General features: G+C 35.7%; 1 protein-coding gene across 2 annotated transcripts; it reads left to right on the top strand.

Moving 5' to 3' along the window:
• Nucleotides 1-17,017: 17,017 nt before the first annotated feature.
• Nucleotides 17,018-20,332, top strand: LOC107084255 (protein CutA homolog). 2 transcript variants are annotated; one of them, XM_015374007.1, is made up of 7 exons: nucleotides 17,018-17,141; nucleotides 17,419-17,484; nucleotides 18,840-18,988; nucleotides 19,203-19,262; nucleotides 19,444-19,489; nucleotides 19,971-20,020; nucleotides 20,219-20,332. In XM_015374007.1, exons 2-7 carry the CDS (start codon nucleotides 17,422-17,424, stop codon nucleotides 20,316-20,318), a joined length of 468 nt encoding a protein of 155 aa, XP_015229493.1. In that variant the 5' UTR covers nucleotides 17,018-17,141; nucleotides 17,419-17,421; the 3' UTR covers nucleotides 20,319-20,332. The 2 variants fall into 2 exon arrangements, with proteins under 2 accessions (XP_015229493.1, XP_015229494.1); XM_015374008.1 differs by having other exon boundaries at nucleotides 17,035-17,120.
• Nucleotides 20,333-20,395: the final 63 nt, after the last annotated feature.

Genomic DNA, 20,395 nt, shown 5'->3' with positions numbered 1-20,395 from the left:
CTGTGACAGGATTTGGTAGTTGCTGTCTCAGTTTGAACAATTTCATAAGAATTAAAACAGGCAAATAGTATTAACTTAAAAATGGTTCATACTGAACAATGATTCATTAAATTAGGCTTTAGTGAAGAATGGTTTAAATGTGCATAACATTTAGTGCAAAATATATGCCAGGCCTATAGAAAGCAGATGAATGTTATCTGAGTGGGAGTCCATTGACAAAAAAGAAGCCAAAAACAAACAATCCAGCCTTTACATCTTTGAAGATTGAGATCAAATAATTCTGTTATCAGACACATACTGGACCCAAAATGAAAAAAAATGAGGCAAGTGAACAGAAAGTCTGTTATTTTTGCGGTACAAAAAATATGGATAAAAGTGTAAGAATTTCTTTAAATTCGCAGGACTTCTTTTTTTCTTGTTTCAAATTGCAATGTCTAAGGAAATACAGGTCAGTTGATATTTCCTGAAAAAAAAAAAACTTTATCTTTCCCTATGTTGTATGCAAAAATGTCAAAAGAGGAGAAAAGCCAGAAAGTTTAAAAGAAAACAGTGAGGTCAGTTCCTATAATATTTTCCAGGCATGATGCACTACATTAATTACTTTTACTGAATTGCTAAGTACACCTTCAGTGACCCAGTTATTAACTGTTGTACATGAAAAGTAATCCCTGACAACTCAAGTTTATGAACTGGGAGATGTATAAAATATGTGCCCTTTGCTCAGGTCTCTTCCATCAAAGCTTGCAGTTCTTCTTTTACTGCTATCTGTGTGACCCTTAACATCTTATCTCCGATTAGAAGACATTTTTCTGACAGGGATCAATAAGGTGTCACCTTGTTATCCGAAGTCTGTTATGGTTTTCTTGCAGGCTGCTGTGTATTTTAATTTCCTAGGGAAGGGGAGAAGGAGATACAATTGATGAAAGGGGTTAGCAGTGATTGTAAAACACCTGACTGAGCAGTTAAAGGCATGGATGGCTACAACAGAGGTAGATGTATTAGGCTGTAAAATTCACTGATCCATGCTCTATATGACATGGTCTTATGTTTCACAACCACATGCCATCTGGAAAGAAAATGTACCTTATGCTGTCACAACTACAACGATTTATAATAGTTCCTTTTGTGGCAAGAGTCTGAATCCTTCATATTACTTAGAGAGAGAGAGAGATGTATACATTTGTATATACTGGACTGTATATATATTTATATGCTGCTCTCTCTCTGGGTTAGCAGTCTGGCCACTGTCTCCCTCTCGTTATAGGCTGAACTGTTACCATATAGTCATAGTATGTTAGTGTTGCTATTCTATGGAAAAGTAGCGTGGGAAAGCAGTGATACGATGATGGACAGCCCTTTACCTTGACCGTTCCTCAAAAAAAAAAAATGTTTAAAATATTTGTGTAATGACTTAATTCATTTTACTGACAGTTAATTTCAAAATTTTCTAGTCCTCCAAAAAGCAAAGCAAAGAAGAGCCTAATAAAACCAAAACATATTAAACCAGTAATAAAAAATGAATAGACCTATTAAAATGATCCCTTAGATTAAAAAAAAAAATAATAATAATAATAATAAGATAGAGGTACAAATAGCAGTTTTCATCAGAATTGTTCCTAAATGTGGCAGGACTCAGAACGTTGGACTCAAAATTTAGGCAGACAGACTGAAGTGATTTATAAAAAAGAGTTTATTGGTTGCTCGGAGATCTGCATCTCGTTGGATAGAACTAGATTGATAGGATCTGTGTAGAGGGAGAAACAAAAGATTAGTGACCATGTAACTCTGATGGGGAGTGATAGCAAGCATGCAAGTCACTAACCTGGTTATGAAGTTCATTCCGAACCCAGAGTTAGGAGTGAAATCCAGCCAGATGATTTTCCACAGCATGCAGCGGAAGCAGCCCAGAGAGTTCCAGGAGTGGAAATCAAAGGTGCTGCAGAGCCAGCTGAAGTCCAGAAGCCAGCTGACAAGGAAGAGCAGAAGTATCCAGGAGGAAAATCAAAAGCCGGTGTCGATTAGGAAGCAGAACTCCAGGCCAGAAGATTAGAGATCCGAAGAGGTACCGTACGGAAATCCAAGCCGGGGTCAGGATACAGATCCATGGTCATTTGTAGGCAGAATCGAATGGAAGTCCGAAGACAGGTAAGGCAAACAGATCAGAAAAGGGACAGGAAAACTCAGAAGTCCAGGAGCAAAAACTAATCAAGACCAGGCAATCAGAATAAACACACTGGGTACCCTAGAGAACTTTCAACTACAGCTCAAATATTCTGGGACTAATGGCTGGGACCAAGCAGTTTAAATATAAACTGGAACAGGTGGATCTCATGAGTGGTAATGAAACTGGGTTGAGCTAGACAGGTGGATGAAGTAAACCAATAATCCAGTCATCCGTGCCAAAATCATTACGAAATGATACTCTATACTTAAAATAGGAGATGGCATCTATCTAAAAAGACAGTATACATAGTAGATGGTCATTCCAAGCTCAAGCAATATAAAAAGTAATGCCTGAATAAAATCCAAACAAGTTAGCAAACAGACCTAGCTGCTGATTTGCCTTTTTTAGCTCTGGAGATTAGGAGTTAGAACATTTGCCCATTCTTAAATCTGAAATTAAAGAAAATGACTGGTTGGGACGTTCCAAAATGTTACATGACTTGCCTTAAACTATTCAACTCTAGCTGTTAATTTGGGATTTCTGGTAAGATATGACAGTTTTGATGAGTTTTCAGGGATGTTGAAATTATTCTTTATATGCTATACAATTCAGCTATGAAGTCACAATTTGGACTCATCCTACTGGAGCATGTTCTTGCACATAATTTTGGGGTTCCATAAACAAACCTACATTTGTAAAGTAAATTACCAACAACCACTGCTGCTGACCTTAGAGGTCATAAAAGAATGAAGGGAGTGGTTTAGATGATAGAAAGACAGCAATAGGTCAAATGAGCAGTTGTTTCAAACAAAGTAGACAAATAGACAAATACCCCTGAAACACATACTTGTGTCAGGAAACAATTACATGAAAATAAGTTATAATCTCCATCATAAACTTACTTTGAAATTTTGTGGGGGGTTTTTGTGCAGGGATTTATCATTTTTCTAAAAGTTCTGAATGTAAAGCCATTATGTAAAAAAGAGATTTTCATCCTAGTTTCTTCAAAGGAGAATGCACTTTTGTCGAGCTATACTTACAATTCAATGACGCAAATCATTTAGCCTAATGAAATTTCATGCACTAACTGAATAACAATCATAACCCAAAAGATTTGATAGCTGCAAAGGACACATAAAGAATGGTTTAAATGGAATGATGGTACCATGAAGGTGTAGAGCAAAGGAAAGTGATACAGAAGGTTAGAGTCAAAGCAATTTGCACAGTTGCACATAGAAAGATGGAGAATGGTCTTCATATTGGCTGGTGTTCCTCTACCTCCGGGGTCTAGAGGACATGTTTAACATTCTGTTCGACTCCTCCTTTTCCCCTCTCATCCAGCCACAGCCTCAAGTCCCTGCTGCACTCTGGTTACTGATGGCCAGAGATGAGAAGCGAGGCACAGCAAAGCCCTAAATCATGACCACCGTGACATTGTTACTGCATGATTATGGCTAACTCCTATGAAGCCATTTTGCAAAAATAAATTAAATATAACATTTCTTTGATCTTTTTCATTTATAATATAAACATTTCTTGATAAAATCATTATATATTTGAGAAAAATACAGCCATTCTGCTAATTATAATTGTTCATCTAACATCAATCATGTACAGTATACATGAAATACCACAATAGAGCACAGAAATAAAAGACTATGTTTATAAGAAAAAGGTGTCATAGTATGAATTTGCTTTAAAAGTGGCCTTTTTTTGTTTAAAATTATTTTAAATATGGTAAAGATCAAATAACATGTACAGATACACACCGGCCATCATTTCTGTTGTGCTTTCATTCTAAATAACAAAAAATAAGATATAAGATTTAAATGTTTGATGTCCAAAGCTCCTTTCTGTCAAGAGTTGCCCACACACCCTATCAAAACAAAGCTACAAAAGTTATTAAGTTATTTCAGAAACATATAACTATGTCTTTTAAAACAAGTTAAGTTTTCATCAAAACTCGGATCAACATAGTCATGTCTGCTCTATTTTTTTTTTTTATCAAGGCCAATAGAGGTTGAGACCAAAGCAAAACAGGACCAAAAATGATAAATAATATGTTAGAAGTTTTTTGTATAATTTTTTTGTCAAGACAGATTTCTTGTGTAAATGAGATACTGGATCTCAATGAGAAAACCTGCATAATCTGAAGTTTGGTTCTTTTCTTCCATTTAATTCTGTTAAAAACATGCAAAAACAATCGTTGCTTTGTTTTCTCAAAACAACAAACTTCAAATCATAGAAATCTTGTATTTTATTCCTTAAAATGGTAACAAAACTGAACTGATAAGTCACAATAAACCTTTCATTTCAGAGAGAAAGAATAGTTAGAGTCAGTACCAGATCATTTAAATCAGCTGTGTGAAAAAGCTGACATTTCAGGAAGATATCTTTTGTTAACATTTTTAAATATTTGTCTTTCCTTTTCCTTTTTTCATGCACCTGCTTTCCCCTGTCATCTTGCACTTCTCTATACTCAGGGAGGTGTGCAGGAGGTGTGTCACTGTCACACTGGAAGAGGGCAGGTTCCAGTTGCATCTAGGGGAAATTATCACACTACCAATGATTTTATTTTTTGTTTATTAACTGTTTTTAAGAGGGTCCTTTTTTAACAGTTATTAGTTAGGTATAGACAAAGCCTCCCAGCAATGATCTTGACCGGACTTTTTCAAAGAAATCATAGATCAAGACAAGACCGAGTAAAAAAATCCATCGAAACAAGAAACAACCATGACCCTAAAAATATGGTTTTGAGACAGATCTGGCGAACAAGACCAATGTCAAGTACTACAACACTACTGTGTGATATTAATCATTATGCTCTACCATTGGGTGTATATATTTTATCTCTTTTTATTCTTATTTTTTATCTTAATTATATTGTATAGTTGGATGTGTGTATATATTGTAATAAAACTGTAACTGGAGCGTGTAACAAAAGTAATTTCCCTCTGGGATTATTAAAGTATTTCTGATTCTGATGGGTTTTAACAAATTATAAGACTGGTCCATGTTCCCTTTAGATGAAACAAAGCTAGAAATTAAGTAAATTACTGTATAAAGCTTCATCTCAGTTCCAGTACTGAATAATCATTAGCCAATGTTAGCATTAAAGTATTCTTAGCTTTTGGTAAATTGTGAGTGTGGGAAATGACATGAATGCAATGAAGATGACTATATTTCATTATCAGATGAACAACTGTCATTGCCATTGAGAAAACCAGAAAACATGGAAGCTAGACCCAAGATAAAGATGTTAGCAGCTCAGACAAAAAGTCATAAACGGCATGTGGTCACAGAGGTGGAAAAGGGAGTGAACAAAGGAACTGATTTATCCTAGAAGGTCTAAGTTTCAGTGGTATTTTTTTCTAAACTAACAAGTACAAACTCCAGTCAAACACAGGGTACTCTCCAAACAAATCACATCAACATTCAGTGGACAATTCAAAGCTCCATCAGCATCAATTAGTTCTCTTCCTCAGTCTTCTACCTTATGTTCTGCCTCAGCTGCTCCTCATCATCCAACTAAAAAATGTATGGGTTTCCAATGACTTCTCCCACTTTCCACTGTTAATAACGCTACAACATCGGAGAAAAAGCTGAATGTTTTTGCCTTTTTCCTGTTAAATACATTATCCCAAACTTCCCCTTTCTGAATTGAGTGTCTACATTTGGGTACTACTACAAACATACTATGACAAAGCAAGATTTTTTTTTGCTTTCCAAAACAATGTAAACAGGTTCATCGAAGAAGAGAGTTCCAACATAAAGTTATCAAAAAACAGCTTAACACGGATTAAAAGTGGTTGTGGAAGTCAAATTGACAAGGCAAATTTCATTGTATATGACTGGCAATATTTTAAGAAAAAATATGGCAATAATTTTTTGACATATGTTTGTGGACTTAATAAAGACATGATTGGAAAATCTTAGATAACTAAAAAAAAACATGCTGATCGATGCTTAGTGTTGGGAGGCTAATGTAGCTGCCAAATTTGAACTATCCATAGGACATTCATTAATATACTGATCCAATTTTAAGATGTTTTACAGCTTCTTCACAATGCAAACTAGTTTAGCAGCATCCATCAGCAAATTACTTTGAAAATATGACCTAATGTACTGGTCATTCATTTTACATTTCAATTCTTCTTTTTTTCACCATATTTTTAAGAAAAAAAATGTTTTATATATATATTTGTTTCTTCTTTTGGTGGTTCATGCACTCACGCGTATTAGTGGGAGCTCTAAATTTCTTATGAAATGACCTTTTTAGCTGGTGAATGGTACTTAGCATTAGCTGCAAAAATAAGCATGCATGGCTGTCAAGATATAGAGTGCTATATTTGAAAGTCGATGAGGACAGAGTCTAGGCCTGAGTGACATTTTTTTTTTTTTTTACAAAAAAATTGATATAGTTAATGGAAAGAGGGGTATATGAGCTTTAGTGGGAAGCTGTGTCAGAGCAGATGTTTTGCATTTTAGATTTAAAGTGGTTTTATTTATGCAGGTCTACAGTATGAGTATTTCAGCAGCTCTTTCTGACACATTCTTATGCAGAAAATGTTGTTTGTACATGTCTTATTTAGCTCACCAACACTCCTTTCTTTTATTTTACTTTTGTATCCTTTTATTTCCTGTCCTCATATCTCATGTTTCTTTTTTTTTTTGGTCAAATTTCTGTATTGTCTTTTACCTTTTCTCTTTCTCAGCATCCTGGTGCTTGAGGATAAGCCCTGGAGTCCTGTTCATCATGCTCTCATCAGGAATCTAAAGTTAGCATTAATAACTCTGTGTTACCTGCTGTAAACTGGCCTACTTCAAAAGTAACCACTTTTTTCTGCACCAGTTCCACAAGCTCAATAAAGGGTAGACTAACTGAGAATGCATTTGGGTATGGTACTAGTAATGTGAGAGTTAAGAGTGAAAGAACATAACCACATTGTTTTTATTAAGTAAAGAGCAGCTAACAAAGAATAAGCTGATTATAAGGGGAAGTTTTTTACTTGAAATCAAATAATAGGAACCTATAAACAAATGAAGTCATGAATATCCTTATTTATATTTTTAGTGACCTTTTCTGTATTAGACCCATAGTGAGAAATGTGTAATAAGGCCTATTGATTTTGTGTTTAGCTTTATTCTTATTATTTTTGCTAACATCCAAACTTCAGCTGTTTATGATTCATTTTTTTTTAGCACAGATTGTAAGCATCAAATTAGAGCATCTTTAAACAGACAGGAAGGTTGCACATAAATAGCTAGTCTTAACCATTATAGCTGAAAATAAAAATCATAGAGATGTTTATTTAGTCATCTACTCATCCCTGTAATTTGTTTCCCCACCGTGTTTCTGACAGGCATATCTCCTTGAACCCCAGTCGCCCTCATGAGAAGGCCATATGCACTGAGCCTTATTCTGCTAGAGTTTTCTTCCAGTTAAAATGTTTTTTTTTACTGTTCCACTGCTACTACATGCATGCTCAGTGTGAGAGATTGCTGTATAGTCAACCACAAAAAAAAAACAAGTGAATATCTACTGTCGCCACATGCTTATGTAGGAGGAGCAAATTTATTGAACTTAATGAGTCAATGCAATCAGTGGGTTTTCCTTAGATAGAAATCATTTTACCAATCTGGCTGTATGATCTGGTTGGATTTGTCTCTGTAAAGTGCATTGAGATGACATTTTTTGTGATTTGCCACAACATAAATAAACTAAATTGAAATGTAATTATTTGATATCTGACCTCTTCATCCCGAAAGGAAAGAGAGCTTGCCTTAGACTGAATCCGGAATTAGCATTTTCTTATTCAGTCTATAGTTAATTTGCTGGTATGTTGTGCTTCATTTTTGGCTTGTTTCATATTTTTATTATTATTATTATTGTTATTATTATTATTATTATTTTAAAGATGTTTTCCTACTGCACCCCTTTGGTTGTATTAAGGAGAGCCGAATGGGTTAGGCTCCGGCAAAGCATTGCCAAACCATAATAATTCCAGCTCTGTGCTTCATAATGGAATCAGATTTTTTTCCTTGAATCAGTTTTTTTGGTTGACAGCAAACATCTCTTCTGTTCTTGTGTCCGAATATATTATACATTTTTAGACATAATCCAAAAACTCTTTTGTAAAGAAACTGTTGTTTTGCTTTCTCAATGCACTCTTACTAGGGAATTAAATGTGCATTTTTTTTGTTCCTTTTTAGAGCCTTCCACCTTCAACAGGAAGTATAATAACATTTTATTTTCTGCTAAAATCTTATTTCTGAATATATCAAGGGATCTTTGTTACCAGCTTAGTCTTCTCTGTGAAAGCTGCCATCAAAATGAATTCATCCATAGATTGTCCACTGCAGCCTCTATTTCTCCAGCTTTCACCTGCCTATCCGTTCTCTATAACGTTAAGCACTCTTGCTCTGTGGAAACCAACCTCAGCAAGACTTCAATTGGAACTCACTCCAAACAAGTGCTTTTTTATTTTTATAAAATGTGTCTTATTGAAGCACTTATTATTCTCCTCCAGACAGCGAGTGACCTTCAATAATCTTATTTCAGTATTCATCCTTAAAGAACACCCTTTCCCATTTTAACCTTCCCTCTTGCTTTCAGAAAGTGCTGAAATCCTGGACCCGAGGACCCTCTCAGGTATGCACATTTATCAATGCTGATATGTTTTTAATAACCTTTTTTTTTACCTTTTATATGCTGAATTCCTTGCATTTTTCTGCATGTTGGTCAGAAAACTACAACAAAACTTGAAAGGCCTTTTGCAGATATTAGCATTTGAATGGAAAAGGGAAGGATGAACAAACTAGGGGTTTCAAGAGTGTGGCTCATCTTTTGATTACACTTTTAAGATTCTCTTTGACTGTTTAGTTATAGGATCACATCTTTCCACCACATTTTACATATATGCAGACTTAGCTTTCCAAACTGATTTTAATTTATGTATCAAACCTTTCTAAAGTATTTTGTAGAGAAAGTGAACTCAATCCCCTCCAGTTAATTCTATTTTTTTGTTGCAATTTTTAATTAAGGCCAAAATTAGTCTTAATTTTGAGTCAAAATCCATTTTAAGTTTTAGATCTAAAGCAATTACATGTTCCTTAGAAATATCTGACTACTTTGTGTAATTGAAATACTGCTTAAACAAGGAAAAAGAATAGTATGTATATTCTAGGTTTTAGAAATGTGGCCCATAATCATGTCCTCAGTATATGTATACAGGTTACATCTGTGTGCGTTTGTGCACCTAACCTTCCTGATTGCAGGTTGTGACAGGAGGGTGTATCATAAATCTGGATGCTTCCTTAAAACCACCATCACTTCCCTGTCTATTTGAATCAGTTACCACAACCGGCTAACCTCAGCCTCTATGGATTGGCTGCTCTTTTCCCATGAGCGTCCAGGGATTATTATTTTGCTATTGTAAAATTGTTCTTCTTTCTCAAAGTCGTCCCAGAATAACTCACTTTTTCCCATTTGTCAAACCTTTTTAAACCTCTTCCTGTTGTTCATAGTCGCTCTAGGGTCTCAAATACAAACATGATACATGACTACATTTAAGTTAGCTATTTTAACTCTCTGGACTAACTGTTATGCATTTCTAGTTTCACTGTTTAATGATCTCAGAAGGTCACTTTTATAAGGTCATAGTATTTCGCTTAGCATCTGCTTATTAATGACATAATTGCAGGTACATTTTATTTGGGACAACAAATGTAATAATATAGTATTCTAGTTTGTTTCAACTGTGTATATCACAATATCAAAAACTGATGGATGAAACCTACATGACTTATCAGAAACTCAGTCAGAAGTCCATTTTAATCAAACTCTTTCCTTTACTTCCCTTCCAACTCAATCAAACTCACCTAAGACTCGATGATTCAAAGGATTACAAGGATGTGTCAGAAGCTGGCGCCTGACTGTGGAGGATTTTTGGTACATCGTTTCTAAAATTTCTAGAAAATATATTTGTATGAAGTGTTATTTAAAGAGGCAGATTACAGTTTTACCCCGAGTAAATCAAATTGTTTCTCAGTTTATCAGACCAGCTTAACTTGCCCCTTTTGCCATGTGAGTTCTATTAGGAAAGAGAAACATTCTACCCCATGCAATGTAAAAGTCTCCCATTCTGTAACAAGCGCTCATAAAACGTAAAGAGCAAAAGGGGGAATTAAATGATCTTTTCTCACAATTAGGCTTAATTACAATACTTCCAAACCCACAAAATGATACATAAGGTCTAATTGACTATGTATAATGTTAACTTGTCCTCATGTTATCTAGACTGAGGTGTGCAAAATGAATTGGTGCCTTGACTTTCAGTGCAGCAAACTCTCTCCAGAAATTCAGTGAGGATCTCTAAATAATCCAATATTGTCCTAAATGACTGATGATGATAAATAGAATCCATCTGTGTGTTATCAAGCCTTCGTATAAATGCACCTGCTCTGTGACAGTCTCAGAGGTCTGTCGAAAGCACAGAAAGCATCATGAAGAACAAGAAAAAACACCAGGCAGTTCCGATATGCTGTTGTGGAGAAGTTTAAAGCTGGATTTAGATCCAAAAAGATATCCCAAGCTTTAAAAATCCCAAGTAGCACTGTGCAAGTGTCAATATTGAAATGGAAGGAGTATCAGACCACTGCTAATTTACAAAGACCCAGCCGTACCTCTAAACTTTCAGCTCAAACAAGGAGAGGACTGATCAGAGATGCAACCAAGAGGCCAGTGATCACTCTGGGTGAACTGCAGAGATCTACTGCTGATCAGCCATATAATGCAGAAATCTGACCTTAATGGTAGAAAGCCATTTGTTAAAGATATCTATAAAAAGTTTGTATAAGGTTGCAACAAGCCACATGGGAGACACAGCAAACATGTGGAAGAAGTAGCTCTGGTAAGATGTAGCCAAAATGGAGCTTTTTGACAACAATGCAAAACAGTTCACCACCCTGAACACAACATCTTCATTGTCAAACATGGTGGTGGTAGCATCATGATTTGGGCCTGCTTTTCTTCAGCAGGAATAGAGAAGATGGTTAATATTGATGGGAAGACGCATGGAACCAAATACAGGACCATTATGAGAGAAAACCTGTTGGAGTCTGCAAAAGACCTGAGACTGGGATGGAGATGTGTCTTCCAACAAGACAATGATCCAAAACATAAAGCAAAATCTACAATAGACACACCTGAATCCAATTTAAAATCTGTGGAAAGAACTGAAAACTGCACTCTCCATCCAACCTCACTGAGCTTGAGAGTTTTTGGAAGGAAGAATGGGTTAAACTTTCAGTCTCTTGATGTGCAAAACTAATAGAGACTTACCCCAAGTGACTTGCAGCTGTAATCAAAAAAGGTGGCGCTACAAAGATTTAAGCGAAGGCAGCTGAATAACTTTACACATTTTACAGTTTTCTATTTGTTAAAAAAGTTTAAAATATCTATTAAATTCCTTCCACTTCATGATTGTGTCCCACTTGTTCTTTCTTCACAAAACATTACAATTTCATATCTTTATATTTGAAGCCTGAAATGTGGCAAAAGGTAAAGAGGTTTAAGGGGGCAGAACACTTTCACAAGGCAGTGTAGATAAAAAAAAAAAAAAAAAAGAACTGTAAAACTGTAAATTTGTCATGTGTTCATATTACTGCTTTTATATATTTATTTATGTTTTTTTTTGTTTTGTTTTTTTTACTATTTTTCAATCCTGCACCATTAAAACATATTAAATTGTCCAGAGAGCTGTTCCAAACGAAATTTATTTTTGTTTTGAGTTTGTGTAAACAAAATGACAAATAACATCTGTCTAAGTTTAAGATATGACTTGGTTTGGACTTGAAGTCTGCATGGGAAGCAAAAGTTTTTATTTCATGATTTTATTGGTCAAGGTGATCTGGTATTTATAGAGCATATATGTAAAAAGGATTAATGCTTTTTCTCTACTATTTGTTTAAAAATATAAACAGTTTATTGTTGTAACTTTATACACTTTACATATTGGTTTCTTCACTGCAGTCCCTGAAAAATAGTTCTGAGCAGATTTTCAGTCCTTTTAAAAAGTTGAACTGTCCAAAAAAAAAAATTGTCTCGCAATTTCCACAATGCAAATAAATATAAACAGTAATAGTTTTATTGAACTATTTCTGTTCACTAGAACAGTAATAGTTCAATAAAATAAAATATTTTTCAATTACATTTATTTAAAACTTAACATCTGTTGAAATAAGAAAAAAATTCTGAAAAGAATTAACTGATTATGAGTCTAATAAAAAAATGCTTTCAGTAAAAAACCTACAGCTATTTTGTGTCGCTTGGGCAGATGAGATGGTAGGCCACGAGAAATTGGAGTCTTAATTTCTCTTGGGATGTCAGATATGAAACTTGAATTTGCCCTTCAAAGAAGTGACCAATAATAACTTTTAATCAATAAAAAAAAAAACGGATAAATTGCTGATATCAGTGGTAAATGGCAAAACAGAAAAACGCAAACAAAAGTCTTGCAGCCAATGACCCAGGAGAACAACAGGTGGGTTATCAAACACACTTATGAGGATTATGAGGATCTGTAATCCAACTATAGATTCCTCTCGTGTCAGCTGACAAAACTGACAAAGACTACTAGATAGGTGTTAAAACGTTTGCAGAAAAACTGAGCGAAGATCTACTTGTCTCTTTAATTTAAGCCTAATCACTATTAGACTTATTACAGCTGTTAAGCGCTAAAGTATTGGTGTGAAATCTTTTACATACTTGGTGGAGGAAATCATTACATATTTGAAAATTACATTTTATAAAAAGCACAGAGAAACACAAAGTTGATTAAAAGGTGGAAAGTCCTGGCAATAAGATTCCTGCTTCAATGCAGGAGAAACTTTGGCCTGTAGTGAAACTAGAAGGAGATGTTCATGAAGGAATGCCCCATTGATTTTAAAGTTCACATCTTAGCTGCAATGTCCTTTAGCTCAAGTCTGGCTTCACCTAATCCTCATCTCTTTCTCTCTCTCTCCCTCTGTTTCTTCCTACGTCTCTCTCCGGAAGTTAAAGGGCTAGTCAGGCCTGATTAGAATGCAGAGGAGGAAGGCTCTGCTGCAAATTGAAAACATATTGATTCTCCTCATGCTTTCAGGCAGAAGGGGCAACAGACAGAGGGAAAAAAGGGAGATGGACAGGAGGAAAATGAAAGAAAATCCAGCGGGGGAACAGAGTGGTCTCAGCAGTTTCCTTGTATCAGTCGCCACAAATTTGTGTGCCTCCTCTCCAACATATGCAGACATGCATGATTTAGATTTGAAAATAGCAACCTCCAGATTCAAAACACCAATATTGGGATATTTTCTTGACAATAATTTGCACAGATTTGCAGTCCTACTAGCTCTGTTTTCTTTGCATGTGAGAGCATGCTGACATGTCCAGCTGATGTGGCAAGAGGCTACATGAGTCCAATAAGAGAAGACAGCGCATAACCCGTACAGATGTGCTGACTGCACAGTTTCCATGGGAACAAATCTACCCCACCCTTCCACCAACCCATCACCTTCACCACCACCAGCACCAATGCTCCTCATTGCTGTTGCTAAAGCCTGACAAGCTCATTTAATGCTTCTCGTTTTTTTCTGTATGTGTGTCCAGGAGTTCTCCCATCAGCTGTGTCTCAGCCTGTCTAGTTCTTAGAGTCCATGTGAAGTGTTTGTTCATCTGTGTAAAAACTATTGAGGGTGCAATGCTTGTCTTACTCTTTAATCAAGGAAGAAGGAAAAGACAGGGTAGTGAGTTTGCTATGGCTGTTTTTGTGCTGGAGCCATAAATAAATCCACATTACAAATAAAACGTCTTCATTGTACGGTATAATGGTAAACTGCTTAACAGAAATGCATGGACTCTATGCATCTGGGATATAGATAAGCTACCATAAAGGACAGAATGATAAAAATAAATAAACAAAAAAATTTTTGAGTAAAAACTGCCACCCTGTGTTTGTTCAATGTAACGGCATTTTGTAAGGGTTATATAATTGCATGCATTGTATTATCCATTGCAACTATACATGTGTTACCTCTCATAGTAATTTGAGTATATTCATAGGAAATATAACAGAGAAGATTTAACAATAATTAAATACCGCATAGGAGATTTTAACCAAAATGTTCTTGCAGTTAGTGAACAATTTGTTAATGTAATATTATTTAACTTGATATTTTTCTAGCATGTTGCAATCTCTTTGCAACTTTCCGGGTCTGGATAAATATTAAACGCAAATAACGCTAGTGATAAAATAAATTAGTTTATAATAAAGTTCCAGGTTGATGCACTGACAACAACATAGACTAACGGAAGGATTTTAAAGTTTATTCTCTGATGGGCAGCAGAGTTTTGGATCAGCTGCAGCTGTCTGATGGAACATTTTGGGCAAACCTATGAGGACACCGTAGCAATAATGAATTCCACTAAAGATAAATGCATGAAGAGTTTTTCTAGATCCTGCTTGGACATTTGTTCTTTTTTATCCTGGAAATGTTCCTCAGGTGATAAAAGGCTGACTTAGTAACTACCTTTATGTGCCTCTGAAGGTTCAGGTCTGAGTGTCATGATCTTGGCAGTGATTATTGATTGATTTCATCCACCTGCTTAGCTCCGCCCAGTTTTCGTTTTCACTCATCTGATCCACCTGTTCCAGTTCCTATTTAAGTTGCTTGTTTCCAGCCATCAGTGCCAGATTATTTGAGCTGTGTGAGATTCCAGTTATCCGGTCCCAGCTTACGAGCCGAAGACTATAGAGCAATCAAATGTCTTGTTTGAAATCACTTCTGTTCTGTCTGCCTGAATTCTGGGACCTAAAATCTGAGCCCTGACACCAATATTTCAACCATAATTAGTGGTTTCCAGCTGGAGCTGTGACCTAACTCTGGATCTCTCCTCCTTTGCTCTGAAAATTACCTAAGTTTTGTTTTTATTCAGTTAGAGAAAATGATGGCGCATCCACTTATTGATCTGTTCCTAAGCATCTAACCAACACTCTGATGGGTTCATAGTGACCTGGTGACATTATGATGTAAAGCTCTGTTTCATCTGCATAGTTATGCAAACTGATGTTGTCTGCCATAATCTGTTCTAAATGGAGCATATAAAAATTAAATACCAGGCGCCCCAGAATGGAGCTTTGACGAACTCTGCATAGGATTTTTTTTTCTGGTCTCTGACTGAAGTCCCTGTCCTTCAGGTAGGATTTAAACCAGTCCAGTTCAGTACCAGAAAGCCCAACAGAGTTTTCCAGATGCTCTAATAAAATCAGCTGATCAGCAGTATCAAATTTGACTCTAAAACCATAGGTAAAATCTGTGGGTAAAACATCAAGATGCAGGAGGAGGAGCTTAGGAGCAGAACAATTTATATAAACCCATGCTGTTTTATTAGCCTGAATTTATGCATTTTAACAGAGTTTATTTCAACTGGTAACAGTATTGTTACTGTAGTTGATGTACAGACTGCTTTTCAAATACCTTGTATTTTCACAGTAAAGAATCTTGCAAAGTCGTTGCAGAATTTTTTAGATTGAAGTTGGGTTAGAGCAATCTACAGTCAAGTCTTTGTTAAAAATAAGGAGGAAGGAGAAATACTCTTCTGTTTGAGAAAGCAGTTTTTTTTTTTATCATTATTCAAGGTTCATCTCAGTAGGTCATTGTGATTTGCTCATCATACTGAAGAAATGTGTAAATAACAATCCATTCCAATTTATTGATGTAGTACATGTTTCCAATGTGCCGCACATACAGACAAAACAAGATATGGGGAAGTGAAAAGTGACTGAGGAAGGGATAATTTGACTGTGGCATAATTTTGCTCATTTTGATTGTAATTTTTGTTGGAGAACATTAGATAGTTCAGACCTTTTGGGGGGCTAAAGAAAAGGATGGTGTGGGTGCTAGAGGAGGGATGGTTTAAAATTGGTTAACAATTGAACACAGGCATGCATCACTCTGGTTGATGTAGTCATAGGCGGTTTTAGACAGGGGCCAACGGGGGCCAGTGCCCCTGTAAATCATATCCTGGCCCCTGTTATGGCCCCTGTAATTAAGAAATAATACTTAAAAGAAATCCTAATGATGATATCCGCTGGAACATACATAGTTACTGATAGGTCCTTTGAGTCTATTTCATTTTTTTTCTTTATAAACTATGTTTTACTAATTATTTAAAAACAATAAGGTGATAGCTTCAGTGGTATTGAGATAGGATCCCAGTTTTCATCTGCTAAATGTTTAAAAAATAAATAAATTTTTACAGCTGAATTTATAAGTTTTTCTTGAGTTCTAACTCAGATTTTATAGAAAATGATAAATTAAGTGAAGAATATGTAAAATTCCTAAATTATGAATGTGTATTGACATCATAAGAAATAGAATTGTTTTAAACCTAATTGAATAGAAATTTCACTTCATGCAGCTATCTTAATATATTTGAAACCCTTGCCCTGTTTTTTATTTCATGCTTTTCTGTGCCGCCATGAAATCACACTGGCCCCCTCCTGTAAATTTGGTCTAAAACCGCCACTGGATGTAATTTTTGACACAAGTATACAACTGAGCATTTTTTTTTTTTTAGACATATGAGACAGAGAGGAAAAAAAATAAGTTTAGTAGCCTGGAAAGAAAAAGTACAGGAAGAGAAACAGAAATACTGATTTGTGGAAAAGACATCAGTGGAGTAAAGAGTTCATCGGTGGCTGCGAAATTCAATGAGAGCAATGCGGCCATACGCCTTTGTTGTCTGTGAGGCGGTAAAGCAACTGAGTGGAGACCATCGGGTAAAACACAGAAGAAGAAGAAGAAGAAACAGAAGGCGGAAGAAGAAGCTGGGGGGGATTTTACGACGTTTGCAACAACATAGAGCTGTCACAATTTTCGGCAACGAAAAGAAACCGTGGAGAAGCCCTCTCATGAGGTAAAATTGTACGAAAAAAAGGTACAAACATCTTTTAAAAAAAGTTTAAAATTCAATGTCATGTTATCCTTCACTTTTCTTGTGGTTTTGGTGCCGAAATGTGAATTTTCATGTTTGTGCATGCGTACTTTAAATGAATGCTTTAGGTAAAAACACGGCATTTCAGAAATTATATTTCAGTTCCCCCTTTATAGCAAACATTATTATAACCAGGTTCTGTTATATCAGATTTGTTCGGCTACATTAATCATGTTTCGGTGTAAGAAACGTACATCTGTGTTCGCCTGTCTCTACTCAGGTAATGCGTGTTGGAGTCCCGAGTGGAGAGAAACTGCAGAGAGGATCTTACAAAGCTGTGATTTTGGTGAGTGTGGATTCTCCGAATGCTTGAATGTAACCATAACTGGCTACAGGGATGGCTTATTTAATGTGATGGAAACTTGTCATTTAGATTTCTTCTGTTTCTAGACACTGAAGTCTAGGAGATTCTAATGTTGGGCAGAGATAGCCTGAGTCAATGCAAACTTTGTTTACAAATGACAATTATTATATATTATGGTTAAAATAAGCTATTCAAATCAGTTCAGCCTATTTGACTTTAGTCAACTATCTTGTCTAGAATTAGTTTTAATAAAACCAAAGATCTGAAAACCAAAAGTAGACTAAACTTTATTTATAACTTGGGGTTCCAGTAACTTATATAGGGTACAAAGAGTTAAAGCAAGATGCCATTAAAGATAAAATAAATAAAGAAATACGACAGACTATATAAAAAAGAGTGTATTGAGTGCCAAAAAAAAAAAAAAAATAGTTGTAATGTCCTCGAATATGTTTCCCTTAGCTAATAAAAAACATCTGCACATGGAGAGCTAAGATTACACTGTAGTTGACTTGGATTGTTGCACTTGCAACACAGAGACGAAATGACCTTATAAATAAGTAAAATAATTGCTCAGGCTATACAGTAGTTGGCATCTGTAATTGCAGTGAGAGAAAAGAATATTGCAGATGAGTTACTATAAGCAGTGTTTTGCATAAGATGTCCAAGGAGGGGGGTGCTGACCCTTGTCCATCTTCCTATCCCCTCCTCCTTTCCCCAAGTGAGGAGTTGTACAGCTTGATGGCTTTGGGTTTAAGTAGGGGTTAAGATCTCAAATGGCATAATGCCATGCCTTGGTCTATAGAAATTTAAGAGCAGATCAGAAAGAGTCGCTAACATCCGTCGGTCAAAATAGGTTTAAAAGCTGTCTACTCATCCAGAAAGAGACAAAAGAACCATGGACATCTATGCAATGCAAGTCCCACTTGCCTTACTTCAGGAAATAGTTTATTGTTCAAAAATAAGAAACCAACAGGCGAGAATATAGGAGAACCCACGCTAAAATAATTACTTTTAAGAATCACATTTGCATTTTGATGATCCCCAAGATTGCTATGGAAATATGAAAAAGTGGGACAGTTTGAAAGATGTTTGTAAAACTCAAATTTTTTTTTTTTCCCTTTTGTAAACCATAATAATTACAATCAAAAATAAAGGTGGCAGGACGATGCTGCAGAATCAGGGAGATTTTTGCTGTTAATGAAATTATTAAATCTGCCCTACAGGAAATTTTGAAGAAGCGATATCTGGCCTGTAGTCTGTGACCTTAAACTCAAACATGGTTGAATTATGCTGTAGTATATAACTTTATAGTCTTGCTCTTATTTCCCCTTTTTTAGACTGTGCTCCTGAGTGTGTTTATGTTCCAACTGCTGAGGATTGTTGGATTGCGAGCGTTCTCCATGGCATCTGAGACGTACATATCAGGAACACACTCTGCAGCTTTTGTCACCTGTCCAAATGATACCGTTGCTAAAGACTTGGCTAGGTAATACTCTGCTCATATGTATAGTATGATAATTAAAGCATTGGTCTTGGAGTGAGTAATTCATAAAAATGCCCTCTACTATTTTATTCACCATTGAATTTTTTTTTAGAGCATAACCCTATCTTAAGACGATATGTTGCATTTTTAAAAATCTTTTTTGATATGCATATTTATATTTATGTGTGCACTAATACTTTTGTCCTTTACACCCCAGGGGTATTGTGGAAAGGAAACTGGCTGCATGTGTGAACATTGTCCCAGCAATTAAATCTGTGTAAGTTTTAATCTAACTGTTCTTCAGCTTTTGAGAAGTAAACATTTTCCTAACATATTTTTCCCTCTTTTTCCAGATAATAGTTACTGAAACTTAGAACTGTCTTGTTCTTTAATCATTGGCACAAATAAAACAAAACAAAAAAAAGACAAAATTATGTTACCATATTTGCCTTTTTCAGATATGAGTGGCAGGGAAAGATTGAAGAGGACAACGAAGTGCTTCTTGTGAGTTTGAAATGATTCTTATTGAATATCAACACCTTAATTCAACCTCAATTACATTGCTGTTTTAAGACATTTTTACTGTCACAAAATATTTAGATTTTATGCCAGACTAATAATGTAGTTTAGAATGTTACCTCAAACCTGATTAAGAGCTGCAGTTATAGATAATTTAACTAGATGAGTAATCCGAGGACTATCATAGTAGTCCTGTACTTTTTTCAGTTTTGGAAAAATACCTAGAAACATAATTGAAATGTTAAATTCCCTCCTTTACTGTTATGTTTGCTTACATTAGTTAAGAATCTCAAACTATAATAAACCCGCTGTTATTAGATCTTTCAAGATTTAATTGATAGAAACTGAGTAAAAGCCTAGATATGGACATTACATAAGGCTGGAAAACGTTATTCAGCTTTAGGTTATGCTCTCTAGTTTTACTCTGCATTGTCTAAAAGAGCATTTTGTCAAATCTCCCATTTAGATGATCAAAACAAGAAGCTCCAAAGTGGCTGCTCTCGCTGAATATGTCCGGTAGGTTTTTTCTTTTAGTTCAGTCTGACGATAGCAAACATGCTACTCTGATCTAACGTAACAAGATAATTATGTTTCCCATCGAGCCCATTAGCTGCCGTCATCCATGCAGTCTAAGAGTACGACTTTAAGCACTGGTGTTCACGTGAACCGTCTGTGGAGTGCGATGACTTGATGTTTCTTGCTTTCTCTCGCCAGCTCTAATCACCCCTATGAGGTGGCCGAGGTCATCAGTCTACCGATTGACCAGGGCAACCCACCTTACCTGAAGTGGATTGGAGATATTGTACCCGAGTAGACAGATGGCTAAATCAAAAGGAATGTGATGTGACATATGGCAAACCACATAGTGTTTTAGAAAGTTATTCTGCTGCA

This window comes from Cyprinodon variegatus, unplaced genomic scaffold (genome assembly GCF_000732505.1).
Source record: "Cyprinodon variegatus isolate N-32 unplaced genomic scaffold, C_variegatus-1.0 Scaffold96, whole genome shotgun sequence".
Lineage (NCBI taxonomy): Eukaryota > Metazoa > Chordata > Actinopteri > Cyprinodontiformes > Cyprinodontidae > Cyprinodon > Cyprinodon variegatus.
The sequence above is the reverse complement of the archived record's forward strand: the minus strand, read 5'-3'. Positions and strand labels throughout refer to the sequence as shown.